Here is a 20,064-nt window from a genome sequence, read left to right as displayed (position 1 = left end):
CCAAGCCCGAAGCCAGAATATGGTCCAGAGTATTTTCAATGTGATTCTCTTCCATTTTGATTTAAGCTAAAATCTAGTTACCAAAGGAAATGCCATTCAGGAACACGCAGCTCTTCACATCCATATTGACACGGTTCACTGACCATCAGCTATCCTCTGGCTCTTACATCTCCCACTTACAGGTCCAGGAAGTCTGACACTGTCCTCCTGTGTCAGCCATCTCCCAGCTCAGAAGTGACAAAACCGGTCACCAAAAACGCTCTGAGGCTTGTCCTCAGGAGACTGACAGGTTATAGATCTGGCTGCTTACCTGGCGCAGACCCAAACCCTTTGCCTCCTCAATTACTCACACCACTAAACAGCGAGGTTGGCTGATGGCCTCTCCGTACACTCAGGAACGGCTGACGGCAGGGCGCTGCCTTTAAGGGCAGTCAGCGAGCCAAAGCCCTCCAGAAGGAAAGGAAGGATTTTAAGTGGTTTCAGTGGCAATAAGTATAAGAAGTTTCACACCCTTACTGAGGATGTTGCCTGGGCTTTTTTGCCCCTTCCATCGGATGGTCTCAAAATAAATTACAAAGGCAATGGAAGCATTTTTACGGGACCACTCCAAGAGTGAGCAAAACATGTTCTCTTAAAGGAGCTGGGGTCTTTTCATAAAGGTGGCCCAGAATTTTTACATGAAGGACCTCAGCCTGGTGACTGCCAAGGTGGGAATGAGGTATCTCCTTACTCAAACAGTACATAAAGTACATGCCTAGATCTAACACCAGATCTGGTTGAATGCAAAAAGGACCCCCTACAGGACCTCAGGCAGCCTGCTGATAGCCTACAGGCAAAAGGACATACCCTCCCGTGCAAGGCACACAGAGAGAAACCACCACTCAGGGGGTCATTAGCTGCTGCTGCTGTTATCTCGACAAGCCTCAGACTCATGACCAAACCAACAATCAAAAACCCAAGCAGGCTACATTTCGGAAAGCACCAGCAGAGCACATGCCACTCAAGGAAGAATTAACCTCAGGAACAGCATTTCCAAATACAATGGGATAAATAAGAGAGCAGCAGACTGCAGGCACAGGCAGGCCATGGAATCACAATTGTGTCCTGCTCAGGATTTTTTTCCCTTTCTTTCTTTTTTTCAAATTTCATTCACTCTCTGACATTTTCATGTTTTTCCCCCTACAGGCTCCTACAACAGACAATCTGTCTTGTGTTGTTAGCCTTGCCCCCGAAGGCAATGCCAGGGAGTAAATAAGACTTGCTGCTTCCATGCTGCCTGCCTTAAATAACAAAGAAACTGTGACCTTCAAAAGGTCTTCGCCTACTGTTGGAAAAGTGATGCCTTATGAATGGTACCTAGCAGCAGCGAGAGGCAAAGAGGTTTCAAAACATGGCACAGAAGAGACGTGAGTGATGGAGTATTTGCCGTGTGACTGACTGAGACTCACTCCTTTGGGACAGGGGATTTACTACTACCATGAGGTCTCTTTATTCTTCTCCTCCTTAAGCAAGGGCTGATTAGCTCTCCTTTTACAGGAGTACAATTATTCCGAAGATTAGATCACAGCGATAGCCCACATCTGCTCCCCACTCGTCTTTTTCTCTCACTCTCTTAATCCTTTCCTCCACCCCCCATTCAATTTTCCAGACAGAAGCCTGCCAATGGCTTGGTTCTTACTGTTTAGCAATCCCGTCCATAAATGAACTTTCACCTTTCCAGCCCGGCACATAAGATCTATAGGAAGAGGGGCCCGGACGCTCCTGCGCCGGTTCTGAAAGCACGCCCAAATCACACCTCTGTGCACCAGATACAGGGAGGGCAGGCAGGGAGCAGACGTAAGTGGCAGCTGGGCTCCCAAAACCCATTAGTTCTGGGACAGAACGGCAGCACATGTACCGGTGTGTCTCAGATCTACAGTCAAGTTTTGACGCCCACTTGGCGTTCATATAATTTAGATCCCTGTAGACTTACTGCTCTATCTCCAGCCAGCCAATACAACTAATATGCATCCTTGAATGCTACCAGGGAATGAACATTTCTGCTTCAAACACAAGACCATCCTTGGCTGGAATTTGGAGGCACGGATAGGGCGAGCGCAGTACTTACTAGCTGCTTGAATCTTCGCCTTGCGGCTGACCACCAGCCCAAAGCGGTTCTGAGCCATGCAGTCGTATTCGCCTTCGTCGGACGACCCATCCCCCCTGACTTTCTGGAAGCGGGAGACGTACAGCGATCCATTGGCCAGCACGAAGGTGTTTTCATTCTCCATGATCATCGCCCCGTTCTTCCGCCACGTAATGGTGATGGGCGGGATTCCCTCCACCTGGCAGTCCAGCACCAGCGGCCGCTCCTGCACTGCTATGTCATCACTGGGCTCCACCCCGAAGGCCAGCTCGGTGGAATGACCAAAATCTAGAAGATGGTGGAAAGGGGAACAAACAAAGTCAGTTACTTAATCCACAAGAAGCATCCAGAGTTAAGGCTTTGACTCAGACCAGGGATTTGCAAAACCAGTCTAGAAACAACAGGTTGCTGTATGTGTCTGGGCCATAAGTACCTTTCCCAAGAAACAGGCAGAAGCGCTGGTGCACACCCTGCTTGGTCAAGAAGACTGGAAAGGGACCACTCCAGCAAGGAATAGTTAGTTGCTCCTGGCACCCTGAGGACCACCTGGGAAGAGCTGTGCATCCAGGAGCATGCACATTCCAACAAGCAGTCTGTGTTTCATTTGAATCAGCATGGAGCTGGCCAGGGGAATACAATAAGGAGCAGCTGCAGGCAGCGTTGTTCAAAGATGCCCTAAGGGATTGAAATGAATGGGAACTGGGCATCCAAATCCTTGAGGTGTCTTAGGAAATCTCAGCCATATTGTACCCACTTCAAGACTATTAGCCGAGCCCTGACTGCTGGGGCAATGTCTGTAAAAGGAGGATTCGCTCAAACAATGGGCGTCTGTTACTTTAGAACAGCCATTCTCCACCTCATGACCCTAGGTGACAACAGAAAAAAAAGCTTCAGCTGCTTCTCTAACCATACAGAAAGGGATGGTGGCCAGGGCCCCCTGACTTATCACGACACCCCTTCGGGGGTCACGACCCTCAAGTTGCAAGTTCCTTGCAATTTATTGTTTCCAGGAAGCTAGTGGTGCCTTCTGAGGGAAGCCCCTTATTTGGCAGAGTTGGGCAGCTGTTTACTTTTACCGCCTAGTGTATCTTATGCTGTAGCAGTCACGTGATGCCATGATTACATTCTTAATGAACAGTAAATTAGGCACAGTAACATTAACTCACAATCTTATGGAGCAGAAACACAAAGCATCTCCTGCAAGCCCATTACACTAACTGACGTCTTTAGACCATCGGTTAACATCGAATTTCTAACACTAAGCAAACCCACACTTCACACCACAAAGATACATATTAATTTTCTCCTTTTCCCAACAGAATGTCTAAACACTATGTCCTTTGTATTTTATGCTTCATTTAGTCCAGCATACCTTTTTAGGCTATAATGTGCAATGCAGTCGTGATTACAGACTTGAAGGAAAGGTGAAAATAGGCCAGCACTTTTAAGAATAGTGCAGAGTAAGTGTTTACATGCAGCCCTGAAATGTAAAAGGGGACCAAAAAACAGCTGTCCTAATATAAATATTAGAAGCATGTAAACACCATGGATGGAGAATTTATTAGGGTGGTTAAGAGGAAGGATCACTAGAGGTACTGTCAGGACACTGAGAAAAGGAAAATTTAAGCTCAGTATCAGGAAAGTCTTCCCAACAATTGTGTTTTACAAGTCTCCCAAGGGTTGTGGTGGAAGCCTCATCATGTGGGGCATTCATCAGATGCTGCTTTCAAACATGAGGAGATCAGAGAATCATAGAAGATTAGGGTTGGAAGAGACCTCAAGAGGTCATCTAGTCCAACCCCCAGCTCAAAGCAGCACGTACCCCAACTAAATCAAATAGATATGCAGTTGAACACAATCCTGCAGTTCCAGGAAGGGACCAGATCTTCAAACATGCCTTTTCCATCTGCAATTTCTACAGTTCTCTGAAAAAAAATGCTACTTGCTGCAGACTGTGTGCACAATATCACTGGAACTCACCAATTTGCAGAACGGGTATGAGTGTCATATCTTGCTGATACTCAGTGGAAAAGTTCTCTGCTACATATTCCAGAAATCACAGCACCGAATTTACTTTCTAGACACCTCAAGTCTCATCTTATTCCCTCTGATGTCAACGGGGGGCTTGTCATGGATTTTAAATGGCCCTGTCTGGAAAAACTAGTGTAACTGAGCAAAACAGCAATATTGATGCCTTTCTGCATAGTACGTATCAGTATCTCGTCACCTTTTTATATCCTAGGAGCACATGAAAGGTTTCCAGTTTAAATTAATGGGTGTAACCGTCAGTTAATCAGCAACATCCTCAACAGGTAGAGTCAGCAAAGCACACAACGGGCTCAGTCCTGCCTCCACTGAAATCAACAGCAAAACTCTCCCACTGATTTGCAGGGAGGAGGAGAAAAAGGCAGTAAGGCCCTAGCGGTTAAAGTTCCTTTCATGTTACCCTGCCAACATGTCTCAACCCTGCTCTGGAAAGTCCACTTGTAGGGGGGAGGGGTGTTTAGTCTCCAGGGACTTCACTGATGTAGTTACACTGCTGCAAATTCCTTGGATGTGGACAAGATCCTACTGCCATTCTCAGAGATACCATAGTTGCAATCTGGGCAACTATCTTGGTAACCTTCCAGTTACCATATGTCATCTCCTTCTCTAACTATTACTACAGAACAGGGGTCTCAAACACGAGGCCCGCGGGGTTATTTCCTGCGGCCGCCAAGCTCCCCTCACCTGCCACCCCTGCTTCTCCCCAGTGCGCCGCATCCCCGCTCCTCTGCCTACCTCCAGGCGCTTCCAGCTGTTTGGCGGCACTTGGCGCTTTCCAGGAGAGAGGGGGGAGGAGCGGGGAGCCGTGCGCCCAGGGGAGGAGACAGAGAAGAGGCGGGGCAGGGGAGGGGATTTGGGGAAGGGGTTGGAATAGGGGCAGGAAGAGGCAGGGCCTCATGGAACGGGTGGAGTGGGGGCGGGGCCAGGGCTTTTGTACCTTTATATGAAAAGGTGTCAGTGATGCGGCCCTCGGGCCAAGGTACTAGTCCTCACGTGGCCATCCTGGTGATTTGAGCTTGAGATCCCTGCTATAGAACCATAAGCAACAAATATCAATCCAGTGTACGTGCTGCCAACAAACGCATAAACGAGAGGAACACCTTAACAAGTCGCTCCACTCACGCCTACCACACTTCACAAACAAACACCGGGGGCTGAAACCAACTTTGAACACTCCAGGAAGGAATATGTCAGCTACACCGAAGAAAACTGTTAGAACAGGCATCGTTCACTGGGTCAGAAGGAAGTCTGACACTAGGGCATCAGATGATTCTAAAACTGCCGATGGGGTTGAGAGATCAACCAGTTCCTTGTCCCAAAGCGCTGTTGGTGTCGTAACTTAAAATTCTGCCTTGGGACGGGTTAGTGAAATTAACGGAATCCTAGTGCAGATAGAGTTCCACCAGGTGGAGTCTACCAGCGCTAGGGAATCCATTCTGATCCACTGGGCTTTTCGGGTTTGGCCCAGGGAGCTCTTATCTAAGCAGCTCTGCCTCTCTCCCACTGGCTCCAATGGGATGAATTACTTGAGTAAGGGCTACCCACGCACAGGTCTGCAGAACTGGGACCTTTATAGAGAAGTTTCCCTGGTGACCCCGAGCCAGAACTTATCATTTATATGACAGCAGGGCCTACAAGACCTCATCCAAGAACCAGATCCTAGGTGCTGTATACACAGGTGACATCAAATGTGTTGAGGCGCTGTTTAGGTGCACCTTTCCTGCTAGCTAAAAATAAATAAGGGAAAGCGATACAAGGTTATTTTTAAACAAAATTACCTTCTCTTCTGCTTTGTGAGCCAGGGGACTTTCCCCCTTTCTTTTTTTTTTTTCTTTAGTTCCTATCAATTCCTTATATACAGCAACTTAACTTGGATTACTGGGGATAGATAACCTGAGAGGAGGCACCCAGACAGAGCAAGCAAAGGAGGCAGGGTAATGCACAGCATGTCAAAGGTACTGCTGGAGGGGCAGGCATGAGCACATGAAATGGACAGACTCCATTCAGCAGCAGACCCCTAAAATAAACATGCTCTCCCACCAGGTTACGAACTCTCTAAGATGTGTCTTAGAACGTCAGGACAGCCTCATGCACCTCGGTGATCTACCGGACCCTCCAACTCCTTTTTAAGAGACAGCCCTGCGGCTCTCTCAGAGGCCCAGCGTGCAGCCGGCACAATCCGTCAATTACATTTCCCACCAAATTAAGGAATTAGACGAATGCTCAGCATTTTTCTGAAGCGTGGGCCAGATTCTAAATAGCACCTAACACAACAGGGCCCCATTCTCTGCTGAGGCCTCTGGAGCCTTCTGTAATAAGGGTTTCTTATTCATTCAACTCCCACTGAGTTGAGTGGGAATTTTGCCTGAGTAAAGACTGAATAAAGACTCCAGGATTTGGCCCAACAACCAATCATTGAAGAGCCTAATGAAATAAATGCCCCATCTTCCCTCTTGTCTGCTGCACGAAATTGCTTATTATTATATGTACAATAAAGAGAAGAATCAACGTAATTACACAGCCTTTCCCCACAATCGCTGTCATTATAATAACCATCATTAGGGGCTGTGATTGGGGATAATCATGTTTACCTCGGTAAACATTCTGCCTTGATCCTGAATGTGCGCAGCTTGAACAGGAAAAGGACTGTAGGCCATTGTTTAAAAAATCTGTTGCTCTCAGGCCGGTGCTGGTTCATGGAAGGCTTGAAAGATACTCCACGATCGCTGAACCTCGGAGTGTTTTTTATTAAGTGAGGAGCCGGATTGTGCCTTTTCGGGGACTGCTCCACCCTAGATGCATTGCAACTCACAGACCCCGCTCTGGGACCGGAATCCTATCCCCATTCCCTCTTCCTCCAGTGGGCTAGCTTCCTCCTAGCCCAGACCAGCAGCAAATTACACCTCTCCAGCCCTCTCCGGGCTTAGCTATGCTTGCTGGCACCTGGGGGCTGGCTCTGCCCACTCCCCACCCGCTTATTCTGTGAGCATGTGGAGTAGCAGGCACACGCCCCTCTGCTTAAAGGAAGGATGGTGTTGTCATTAGAGCACTGGCCTAAGGACTTAGGAAATTTAGGGTTAATTCCCTGCTCTGCCACAGACTTCCAGCGTAACCCTGGGCAAGTCACTTAGGGCCACGTATTGAGGTGAAGTGCCTAAAAATGCAGAGGGGAGACTAGTGGAATATTCAGAAGCTCTTAAGTGTTTAGACACATCAGAAAATCCCACTGGGCGCCTGTGTGTGTTTTTAGGCACCTAAATACCTTTAAAAATCGGGGCCTCGGTCTCTCTGGGCCTCAGTTCTCCTCTGTGAAATGGGGATAACAGCACTGCCCTGCCTCCAAGAGGTGATAAATACATTAAGATGTTCAGGGGGTGCTCAGAAACTAAAGTAATGGGGCCATATAAGTACCTAAGACATACAGCCAGATTCCTGGGGCCCACATTCAGGAGGAGGGCGTCTCCACCCCATTTGTCCCTGAGGGGACACCCGGTGCACTGGCCAAAAGCACCACGTAGGAAGTAAGGCGCTGAGCATCCATGGAGCAAGGTACTACTGAGCATGAATCAAATGTGGCAGAATCTGGCCACAGGTTTTACCCAGACAAAACTCCCATTGAATGAGGCCCAGTTCTGCTCATCCTTGTTCATGAAATCAATGGGATTCTCCATGGGAGAAAGGGGTATAGGACAGGGCATTCATTTTTGGCAGTTTTGCCTCAATAAGGACTGAATTAACCCGGAAAGCCTGAGATCCTATATCACTTCCTCTGCTCACCCGGGGCCAGGTTGTGCTTCCCATACTCAGTGTTACTTCACTCTCCAAGCTGTCCCATCATTACTCAATATGGGAAAGGGTGGCACTATCTGGCTTAGGAACTGCCTGATCTAAAGTCCTTTTGGCCCAGGATGGCTCTCTTTGGTTAAGATTTTGCAAAGGCTCCAATGAGAATTGATTTTCAAAGGGAGTTGGGCACCATGCCTTTGAACCATGGGGGAGATTTTCTAAGTCCATTTGACTTTACACATATTGGGAAATTCAAGTCCTCTAGGACGTGGAAGGGATTACTCCCATGAAGCAAAGATTTTCCTTATCAGATTCTGGATCTTAAAAGGCAGATTCCAAACTCTGAGCCCAGGCTTTCTCCATGACAGTCAAGATTACAGTAAAAGGAATGATGACGTTAGCACAAGAATTCCCCCTGTGGGACAAAGCAGCCTCCTTTTAGACAAAGGAATGTTTACTTTAGAGGTCAACCTGGATGTAGGAGAGGATGGCTAGATTAGATAGATAGATTAGATGGATAAGGACCAAACAAATGTAAACTCTTGTCTCATAAATAGCAGAGTAAATTTATCGGGAAGCCACCAATTTGGTGCAAAGTGGAAATAAACTCCATGTTCTAGTCAAATGTAAACCATTCAACTTTGTAATTAATTGAGGTGAGGGGTAATTATTCAGGCCATATGCATTCATTAGAAAAGTCTAATTCCCTGATATGCCTGTCCACATCTTGGCTGTATATCAAACCTAACATCATCCCATGCAAAGTCCCTGGAAAGAGGGATTTATGAAAATAGACTCTCTGAGTCAGTGTGTGTTATATTCGCTGCCTGAAAAGATGCAAACTGTTCTAAAACTCTACTCAGCAGCCAGCTTGACTTATTACACAGAGTAACCGGGCATTGTGCAGCCAATTAACCAAATGCTTGTCTTAACTCCAGCTGCCTATGCTTTGGAATTTGTGAGGGAAAATTGCTGTAGCTTCTATTAAAGGGAAGGAGGGTGAGTATTATTAGCACTGACACAAAAGAAAAGAGAAAATGACTGGAGCCCTCATCCTACAACTGCCCCTTTGAGAAATATTTAACATCTTTTCGAACAATATATGTGACAATGTATATGATTACGTAACGCAAACTATCTCCTAATATTGATCACACAGAAAAGCACACAGAGAAACCATGAGATTTACCTAGTGCTGAAAGAGAAAGAACTTTGAATGAATTAAAAGCTTAAAAGACACTTCCAAGTATTTTTTTATATAATTGTAACTTTTTTTTAAACTCAGCATTCATTGTGATTCCCTTTAGAAGCTTGAAAAGAAATTTTTCTTTCCCTGATTTTTTCCCTTTTCCGTTTGGGAACCGTTTTTCCCCTCCTGTACTTTCAAAAAAGGTGAAATTAAAACGTCTTATTTTACAAGAATAATTATTGTTATTATCTGTAATAGTGTAACTTGTAGAGGCCCCAACTCAGATCAGGGCCCCACTGTGTTAGGCGCTGTACGAACACAGGGGAAGAGAGACCATCCCTGCCCCAAAGAGTCTACAGTTTAAGCAGACAAAGCTAGTTTTATGATTATTTCCAATTCACAGGTGAAGGAATCGAGGCACTGAGAAATTAAATGACTTACTAAAGTCACACAGGAAGTCAGTGGCAGGGCCAGGAATTAAAATGGGTCCCAGTCCGGTTCAATTCCACCATGCCCCGTCCTGTCCTCACCCAGCCCTTTGTCCCCATATGTTGTGGGAGGAGTGGCAGCTGGCATATGACATGGCTATGTAGTCTTTGCCAGCTTTAGGCTAATGGAGATGCCCCTTCACAGGGAGAATTTTCCTGTCCAATTCTCTGGATGGTTTAAATTCACCTTGCACCGTGTCAGTGGCACAACGTGAACTTGTCCGACTACCGAATCCAGCCTCATGTATCCTACTGAATACAAGGGGCCTGACTGTCCTCTGCATTATTCCACTGTCAATGGGGCCCCATGAGCATAAACCTGGAGGAATGCAATGAGGAATTCAGCCCAAGGTGCCTTACCCACAGATCTATCGTGGTTAGTAAAGGTAAATGCCTATGGACGTTTGGCAGCAGGATCAGAGCCTTTAATAGTCAACTGCAGAGCCAGCAGAAAGATGAGCACAAACCAACTGTTCTTTGGTCAGGTCCTACCAAAAATGGCCACTATTTTGCTTTCTATATTTCTCAGTAACTTGGGGAGACACACGTAAAACAATTAATAAAATGGGGGAGTTAAAGGACCATGTCAGCAAGGATGACCCAGTGTACTTGGATTTCCAGAAAGCCTTTGAGAAGGTCCCTCACCAAAGGCTTTTAAGCAAACTAAGAAGTCATGAGATAAGACGGTAGGTTCTCTCATGGATCATGGTTAAAAGACAGGGCAGGAATAAATGGTTAGTTTTCACAGTGGAAAGTGGTAAATAGCAGGGTCCCCCAGGGGTCTGTACTGGGACCAGTTCTGTTCAACATATTCATAAACAATCTGGAAAAAGGGGTAAACAATGACCTTGCAAAGTTTGCAGATGATACAAAATTACTCAAGATAGTTAAGTCCAAAGCAGACTGCAAAGAGTTACAAGGGGATCTCACAAAACTGGGCAACAAAATGGCAGATGAAATTCAATGTTGCTAAATGCAAAGTAATGCACATTGGAAAATGTAATCCCAACTATACATACAAAATGATGAGTCAAAATTAGCTGGTACCACTCTAAGAAAGAGATCTTAGGGTCACTCAATGTGCAGCGACAGCCAAGAAAGCGAAGAGAATGTTAGGAACCATTAAGAAGGGATAGCTAATAAGACAGAAAATATCATAGTGCCACTATCGAAAGCCATGGTAGGCCCAAACCTTGAATACGGCGTGCAGTTCTGGTCGCCCCATCTCAAAAAAACTGTATTAAAATTGGACAAGGTACAGAGAAGGGCCACAAAACCGATAAGCGGGACGGAACAGCTTCCATATGAGGAGAGAGTAAAAAGACTGGGACTGCTCATCTTGGAAAAAAGATGACTGGGGGGGACATGACAGAGGTCTATAAAATCATGACTGATGTGGAGAAACTGAGTAGAGAAGTGTTATTTATTCCTTCACATAACACAAGAACCAGGGGGTGACCCAATGAATTTAATAGGCAGAAGGCTTAAAACAAACAAAAAGAAATACACAGTCAACCTATGGTGCTCACTGCCAGGCGACATTGTGACAGCCAAAACTATAACTGGGTTCAAAAAAGAATGAGATACGCTTATGGCGGATAGGTCCATCAGTGGCTATTAGCCAAAATGGTCAAGGATGCAACCCCAGGCTCTGGGTGTCCCTGAGCCTCTGCCTGCCAGATGCTGGGACAGACAACAGGGGATGGATCACTCAATAAACTGCCCTGTTCTCTTCATTACATCACAAGGACCTGGCATTGGCCACTATGGACTATTGGTCTGACCCAGTATGGCAATTCTTATGTCCTTATTAGAGAGTTAGGACCTGATGGAGGTTCTCCAGCAGATTACAACTGTTTCAAGGCTGATGAAATTGGGAACCTAAAAATCTGGACAGTGTCCCTTTAAATCTTCCTGAAGATGACCAAGTCACTGAGCAGTAAAGCCCTGCTCTGTAGTATAGTGCAAACTGGCTCTTTAGGGCATTCACAACATTTACATTTAAAGCAGAGAACAGACTATAAGGGTCCCTAGTAAAGTTTACCAGCACTGAATTTTTTTTATCCCCTTTCCATTGGGATGGGAGGTTATATAAAGCGATTTTCCCATCGGCGCACATAAAACACATCCATCCTTCGTGGGAGAGCACGAGGACTTTGCAACACCTCTGGGACATCTGACCTAGGGCCCAGCCCAGGCCTCTTCACCCAGGGACTGCAGCCGTAGAGAGGACGTTTGGGCCCACTACATCAAGTTTGCTGACTGGCTCCCATTTCACCCCCGTTGCAGATGCTTGGGGGCCCCAGTACAATTGCCCCTCCTCCACCCACTGATGCTGATGAACATTTTGCCTGAGTAAGGAGCAAGTATGAAGTGAAGAACCAGTTTCCCATTCAGCAAAATGGCCCCCAATGTTATAAACTAGAGTGGACAATTCCCAGGGGCTCGAACTCTACATACAGTGAGAACAAGGAAATCAGGTGAGAAAAATTCCAAACTCTACGGCCCACTCCGGAGTGAGACCCAAAACGTGTTGGCTGTGACCATCTTTAAACAAAGCTGTAGCCAGCGGGGCTCTCGGCTGGAAGGATGGTCCAGGGTGAGGCACCAATCTAAGACTCAGGAGGCCTGAATTCAATTCCCAGTCTATTTGGGAATACCTGGAAAGGGAGAAGACCTCTTCCAGATTGCTCTATTGAGTGGAATTAGTCAACAATAAGGTGTTCATAGAGTAGGCAGTCATCCTGGAGTAGAGGATGCATTATTATTATTTAGATTACAGACGAGCTTAGAGACCTCAAACGAGACCACTGCTCCATTGGGCTGGGTGCTGTACACACACACATAGTAAGATACAGTCCCTGCCACAAAGAACTATAATAGACAAGACAGAGGCACGGAGAGATGAAATGATTTGCTCAAGGTAAGTTAGTGGGTCCCCTCTGCACGTTATTGCGGCCTGGAGCAAGTTAGAGCAGCCTTTGTTCTGCTCTAACAGTGCAGGAGGAAGAGCCAGGCACAGAGCAGCAGCAGCAGGATTAAGGGAGCATATACACACCCTGACTCGTACTCCGTACAGTTTGGCCACATGCAAGGATCTTGCCCCCAAACTTTGACCTATATAACTTTTGTGTAAGTATTTCAGACACAGATCCTCAAGATCCCACTGCAGCTATGGGAAGTCTACCACATCGGATACATGTACCTCTACCCGACAGCTGATTCACATTATGTGCATCAAAGCAGGGCAAAAACACCCAGTGTCCTTGTCAACATGCCCATGTCAATCAACCTCTCGGAAAACATGGGTTACTTGTAGCTTCCAAAGCAGAGTGGGCAGGGTAGGGATCATCACCCATCCTCTTCCAAAGGCAGGAACATGCTCTGTTTCATACAGCTGCACCAGAAAGCACAGGCACTGGTGTGACCCCAGCCTTGCGACCAATGGTTGTGCCTTTTGCTCTTCATACAACAAGTTATATGAAGAAACCATCCAGGCACAGCAGGGTCCCAGGCAACCACCTGTACTAAATACGCTCAAACACGCCAGGCCTAGCTACATGCACGCTGATGCTCTGGCTGCTTCTAAACCACTGAGCACAGTGAGTGCCATTAGAAGGCCACAAACTATTTAAAGGGATATTTCCCTCTCTCTCTTCACTACAGCTAGAAACAACCACCACCACGGCACCGAACAATCCAAAATGTCTCACAGAGCATCGGTTCTGTTCTTTTTATTATCTTTTTTTTCCCCTTCTGTCCCTGGTCCCCACTCTTCCTTCAAGACCATTTTCTTCTCTAACTTGATCTTCTCCCTCATTTTTTTTTAACATCAGGCATATTCGCTCTTTATCCTTCGTTCTCTCCTGCAACCACACCTTGGTCCTCCCCTCTGTCCCTTGGGGAGCAAAGTGCAATGGCTCCTCACCCTCCAAATACGACTCTGTCGATACCCCACGTGACATGTCAGCCTCAGGAACGCTTTCCTGCCTGCCCCCAAACATGACGCTCATTGTAACCTTGTGCCCGGGCCCCACTGACCTTTCAGAAAGTGAATGGGAACCGTCCCCACTGACTTCCAGGGGCGCTGGGTCAAGCCCTCCCACCTGTAGGTATCTGAGCTAACCAATGCCCGGCGACAGCGCTGGGATCCAGAAGGAAATGGATCCTCCACAATGTGGACCCTGCAAGCCTTCCAAGGGAAAACTGGCCACACCCTCCCTATCTGGCACCCCAGGGTGCCTGGTGCTTCACAAGTAGAATGACGGCAGGGAAACTGTCCTCGAGAGCTTTCCCTCCGAACTGATGGCAGCAATGCCACGCAGCTCAGGTGGGTGAGAAGAAAGAGGGCTGGGCGGTAAAGGGGATTGTGTCTTGAGACTGCTGGACACATGGAGACCCTGCAGTTCTCTCTCTAGCATCACAGATCTACAGCCCCCACTCAGAGTCTCCCCAAGCCATGGGCTACACAGTCCTGGACTGGAAGATGACCATACGACAGACATAGCAGGTTCCTTTGGGGGAAAAAATCCCCAGCGTATCCTTAATCTAATCTTTGGGGCGTTTGGGGATTTATAGAAGATACCAACCACACCAGCTCTTTCCATCCCCTTAGATTCCCTTTGCCTTATCACTTCTCATTCCACATCTTCCTGAAAATTAACAGAGGCAAACATGATGGAGATAGAAGTACCAAGGGCTTGCTGATCAGTACTGGCTCCACCTCCAGGGGGCATCAGTTGAGTGGGCCACTCATCAGAGTTGCTTTCAAATGAAATATCAACACCTCTCCCCCTTCATACTCATTGCGTGGCTTTGAGCTGCACAGATTCCTTCGGCAAAAGCACTGGTTAACAAAAGAGCTGCCATACCGGGTCAGACCAAAGGTCCATCTAACCCAGTATCCTGTCTTCCAACAGTGGCCAGTGCCAGATGCCCCAGAGGAAAAGAGCAGAACAGGGCAATTATCCAGTGATCCATCCCCTGTCATCCAATCCCAGCTTCTGCCAAAGAAAGAAAAAAAAACCCCAATTTTTGTTTTACGATTAGCTTCATCAAAACAATGAGCAAAAATTAAACGAATCCTTTTCTCTGCTATGAAACTCCGGTTTTAAATTACCAAAGCAGCAGCAGGTCTGGCCTGTTAAGTGTCTAGGCTCCACTCTAGTGCAGGCTGCGGTGGGACAGTGACATCTGATATAATAGCAACACCAGATTAGCAGCTATGTGCTTTTCCCAATATGTCAGCCTGCTTCCCTCGCTCTTCTTTTAAAGTGCAATTATTGACATGTCTGCCCCCTTAAACATTGGTTTTATACGCTTGCCAGTGACTCCCGAACATGTGTCAACAATTATTTTTATTCCCTTGAAAAACCAAAATGTTGCATATTCGTTTGGATAAAGTGACTGGGTCGGTTTTCATGAGCTCTGCTCTGTAATTTATTAGTTTCCAAACTCTGTAAAACGACAAGCTCCAGTAAAGTTCAAATAAGTTGGTGATTCCAAAGTAATTTTGAATTGACTATTTCCCCTCCCACCACATTTAGATTTAGGCAAATTTAAATTAAAATTCTTAATCTGCAAAAGGTTTGCCTGGCTTGTCTGGTTAGATCAAATAAAAGGGTGATATTATGGGTCAAAACACCAGAAAGCCGCTCATGTTCTGAGGCTGTTACAATCTGCAAAATGAAATGCATGGCATGCTCTCTAATCAATGCAGAATTAGCTCTCTGCTTTCAACAGGAAAAAGCCAGAAGCTCAGCATGGAGCTATACCGACACGCTGCTCCTCACACAGAAACCACACGTTTCGGGCCCGATCCTGCTCCCACTGAAGTCAATAAGAAAGCTCCCATTGACTTCAATGGGAGTAGAAGCCAGCCTTTGAATGTCAATGCTGCACCATGGTGATAAAGCCAGGCTCTCTTGATCTCAACACGTCAGACAAAGGAGTTACTTTTAGGCAGTGGGGAAGCCAACGCATGGGGGTGGGAGGGAATAAAGGAGCACACACTAAATGGAACTGCTTCTAAAGTATCTGCGGAGCATAGCGGAGAAGGGGCTGGTGCTGCCTGGGATCTGTGCTCTGCACTTAGCATGCTCCAAGAGGAAGAGGAGAGAGAGAGAGAGAGAGAAAAATTCCAGGCACAAAGAAGGGAATCAGAAAAGTAAAGTCAGTGTGAAGGAAAAAAGAAAGAGAGTTCCTCGTTCGTATGTATTCAGTAAAAACGCCTTCTCTGCTGTCACTGCTGGGAGCCTGATTCTGCTCTCACGTGTGCCATGGAAATGACACCAGTAAAGTCAGTGGAGTCACACTGGCATAGAATTGGAATGGGGGGCGGGGAGTCAGGATTGTAATATAGACCGTGGGCCCAAATCTGTATTCTTTATATGCTCTCAACTCCCAATGGACTTCACAGGGAGTCTGGGGAGTAGGAGGACAGCAGGATGATATATAATAAAGAACAGGAAGAAATGATTAGATGGATGTATAACGTTTCTATCTGTATTGCCATTATGCTGAGTCTCATCTAGCTGCTTGGGTCGGGGACTGACTATATGTACAGCACCTGACACCAGGGGCACTATCTGCATTAGCCCTTAGGGGCTGTTGAAATATAAATATTAAATAATAATAGGCACCCTGATACCATGGGGTTGGGCATCTCTGCCATGATGTTATTACAATAACAATCATTGTATACTTACACAATACGGTGATCCAGGCATACTCTACACTCTCTTTTCAGCACTCTCAGGTTTTACATGTAACTTTGTTATTGCTAGACAACCCTTGCTGTCATTTTATTAACCATGAGATTCTGATTGCAAATGAAAACTGATCAGCTCTCAGTACTTAAACACATTCTCAAGCTGAACTCCCTGAACGAAACAAAGACTGAATGCAGGTTTGAATTTCATATATTGTCTTTGAGTTTTATTAGGGAAATGATACCAGATACCCTGTATGTATTTTAAGAGAAAAGACAGGGTCTTATGCCAATTTAGGAGAAAGCAATCCCTTTTCACATTAAAAAAAACCTAAAGCCAAGTAGAATAGGAATTAGCGAAAGCTTATAGCTTCAATAATTTAAAAGTTGAGCCTACTTAAATATAAATGACAACATTTAATTCCAAGGCTGTTACTAAGCAGAACCTGGGTGCATCTCATATCCTGTGCCTTTCTTTGAATGCAGGGCTCAGCAGTGACAGACAAAAGCTGTCCATCACCCAGAACAAAGAACTCCAGGAAATTAAAAAAAGAGGAAATACGGTCTTGAAGCTGAACCCAGCTCCCGTGAACGGAGCCCCCAGCCAGGTCAGCTTTCACTTGGTTTATTTAAGAAGCAGCCTACACTAATTTTGGAAAGTTTGAAAAACACGAGGCTGGAACTCAAGCACTGTGTAATGAAAAGAGAGAGCGCCCTGAGAAAAAGAAAGCCCAACGTGACACAGTACCTCCTGTATGCAGAACCTATGAGTTACAACCTCCATCACAGTGGAAAAGGTTTCTATTGAGTTACTGATTGACATACATATAGACTGTTTTATTAAATTCAGCAGAGCACAGAAACTTACACTCATTGTTTCTACAATGTTAAGCCTATTGAGGGGGTGGAAATCCTAGAATAAGAAGGAAAAAACAACAACAACCTTTTAAACCGCAGCTAAATGTTCCTAAGAAGGACCAGGAAAACACACCACAAAGTCACCAAAACTACTACACACTGCAATACAAACAAAAACATGATGCAATCTAAGAGATCAGTAAACAGTAAAGTAATAATGAGCTTGATTTTTGAAGGTTAAATTTTCAATAACTTGCAATGAAAAAAAGAGGTTAAAAACACCAGAAGTATTATTTCAATCACCTTAATTGCACTATTATCTATCCAGAAATCATACCAGGCTGATTGTAATAAGGAGACCTGTCTCGTTACTGTTCAATTCATCACTGTTTTTATATTTTCCAATAGCCACACACACTTCTTCTACCATTGGCTGCTAAGGACCATGCAGTGGGTTCATTACTGTAATAACCCAGCAACCTGATTTCCTAATCATTTTTCATACACTCAGATTAAGTGTAACACTATTCTTCTGTTCTGAGAAGGCTACGCTGTTCCTCAAACAACTCGAACTGTATTTTGTTCAGGTTCCTCCCAAACAGGGGAGGGGGAAAGAGAGAAAATCATTTTCCCACATGAATATTTCCACCTTTGCCAAAGAAGATCACTTGCCTTTCTTGGCTCTGTTTTTATGTTGATTTTGTATGTTAAGGGCACCCAGAGTAGGGGAGAAAATGTTACAATTTAGCAGCAGGGTTTGTGGTAGGTCCAGGGGAAAATCCCTTTGATGTTTTTGTAGTTCAGCCTTAGACCTGTGGGGGTGTTACTAGTTGTGTTGCCGTTTGTGTGAACTAAAGCCAAGCATTACATGAAAGCATCACACTTGTAGGTTTAAAATAGTTTGTTATTTCCTTTGTAACTTTCACTATAACTTCTTCCCTGTTAGCTATCATTTGCACTGACAAGGATTGTGCAGTTTATGTTAGGATTTCTCCTCTTCCCCCCCCCCCCCACTCTCCAGTGTGTGTATATTCTTCCAGGTGGGAATTCTAAGTAGTAATGGTGCAAACAGTACTGCAATCATAGGAATTAACGTTGGTGTTACTGAGTGATCTATCTGTGATAATGAATGCCATGGGCTCCATTCTGAATCTATATGGGGGGGGGGGAAAGAGGTCTTTCCTTTCTTCCAATTAAGTGGCATTTCTGAAACAGTTGGGCCATTTCCAATTAATTTGGTTTATAATTTGATAGGCCATCACAAAATGCTATAGGAACAGCTCTGGGGGAGGGGGAAATCCCCCATTATTTAAGTGTATATCCCCTGCTCGCCAACCTACACAGCTACACACAATCTTCCCCACTGAAGCCAATCGAGATTTCAACTTCAAAAACCTGGCCAGAGCACGTTTTAAACGGCTTAGCTTGCAGTTTTCCAGCATAACCCTGCCCCCACCCCGCACCCCCGATAAGGACCTTGATAGGGGAAATCCTGTCGAACTTTGCAAACATGTGATGCTAATGCAGAACATGGGGATGGAATAAAATGCCTCTGTGTGTGTGTGTGTTTAAAAAAAAGTTTACTCGGCGCTTCCAAATACCGCTCGCAGCCATCTGGCCCGGTTTCAGGATGACTCAGACCCAGATGAAGTCAGAAGGGCATTTCAGTGCAAGGATGAGCCTACCTGCTGCAACCGCTGGGACTCTGGAGCTGCTGGCCGGAGCCCCGAAACCAGCGAGTCTCTATACTAATGAACTGCCCGGGAAGGGGGCGAACCAGCCAAGCCAGCAAGCGCCGCGCGGCCCCGGAGCGGGGGTGCGGGTGCGGAGCAGCCCGTCTGCAGCAGGAGCATTCGCGGCGGCTTGGCAAATTTCCCTGCTGGGAAAGGAGCTTGTTGACAGAACCATGTGCTCCCAGCAAAGCAGCGAGGAAAATCAAAACACAGACGGCGAGTGGGGGGGCTGGGTCAGCGCGGGTGCCCCCTCCCCCATTTAAAGCAAGGCAGAAAATCAGGCGCAAATTCCGGTGCAAATGCCCCAGCCCCAGAGGGGCTCCGGCCCCTCCTGGAAAGCGGCTCCGCAAGGCGCCCCGAGCCGGTCGGAGCCGGGGCAGAGGGAAGGGGGTCTCTGCCCCCCCCACCCCCCGGGCGGGCAGGAGAGGGAGCCCCGCTTACCTCCCGCGAAGGCGAGCAGCAGGAAGCCGAACACGCCGGCCGGCAGAGGGGAGCCGGGGGAAGCCATGGACCCACTTTCGGCGTGGCTGGCGTGTCTCCTCCTCGGCGATCGGGGGTGGAAAATCCAGCTGGAGGGGGGGCGGAGAATCGGCCCCCCAAAAAGCGGGTTTCAAGCCCCCCCCCCGGTAAAGCACCGAAATGGAAAAAAAGGGGGTGGGGGTGGTTGGAAGCCAACCTAGATCCTCATGGTGCGAGCGCTGCCTAAGACAATTGGTGGCTGGAGAGGCTGGAATGGGCTTGCGCCATCTTGCACATCTATCAGGGATCTGTCAGCATCTCCCTTTGCTCTTTGCAAACGCACAGGCATGAACATTGCTGCCTCCTCTGCACCGGGGCCAGCGATCCCTCTCCCCCCCCCCCCTCTCTCCTGGAGGCCCCTTCTGGGGAACAAAAGATCCAACTGGCGCTTTATGCGAGTGGACATTTCAAGGCAAAGCAAACGGATCCCCTCCTTACCCCACCAGGCTTTGAACTGGAGCCTGGCTAGTCCAGGGGAACATCAAACGGCTCATGCACTTTCTTTCATACGCCGGCGAATAGCTGCTTTTCTTCCCTGAGATTCAGGGGAGCCGGGCTCATTTTGCAAAGCAGAAAGGAAAAGGCAGAGAGGGGAGTCCAAGGAAAAGTGA

General features: G+C 46.7%; 1 protein-coding gene across 1 annotated transcript in view; it reads right to left on the bottom strand.

Moving 5' to 3' along the window:
* The window catches only part of IGDCC3 (immunoglobulin superfamily DCC subclass member 3), a 176,288-nt gene extending 157,346 nt beyond the window's left edge, over positions 1–18,942 (bottom strand). Inside the window, exons 1-2 of the mRNA XM_044978899.1 lie at positions 18,887–18,942; positions 2,108–2,413 (exon numbers count right to left, since the gene is read on the bottom strand). Coding sequence (XP_044834834.1) covers positions 2,108–2,276 — 169 coding nt within the window. The 5' untranslated portion in view covers positions 2,277–2,413; positions 18,887–18,942. The remainder of the gene's footprint in view (positions 1–2,107; positions 2,414–18,886) is intronic.
* Between the last annotated feature and the right edge of the window lie 1,122 nt (positions 18,943–20,064).

This window comes from Mauremys mutica, chromosome 11 (genome assembly GCF_020497125.1).
Source record: "Mauremys mutica isolate MM-2020 ecotype Southern chromosome 11, ASM2049712v1, whole genome shotgun sequence".
Taxonomy (NCBI): Eukaryota; Metazoa; Chordata; order Testudines; family Geoemydidae; genus Mauremys; species Mauremys mutica.
Note: the sequence above shows the minus strand (reverse complement) of the source record. Positions and strands in the feature narration are given on the sequence as shown.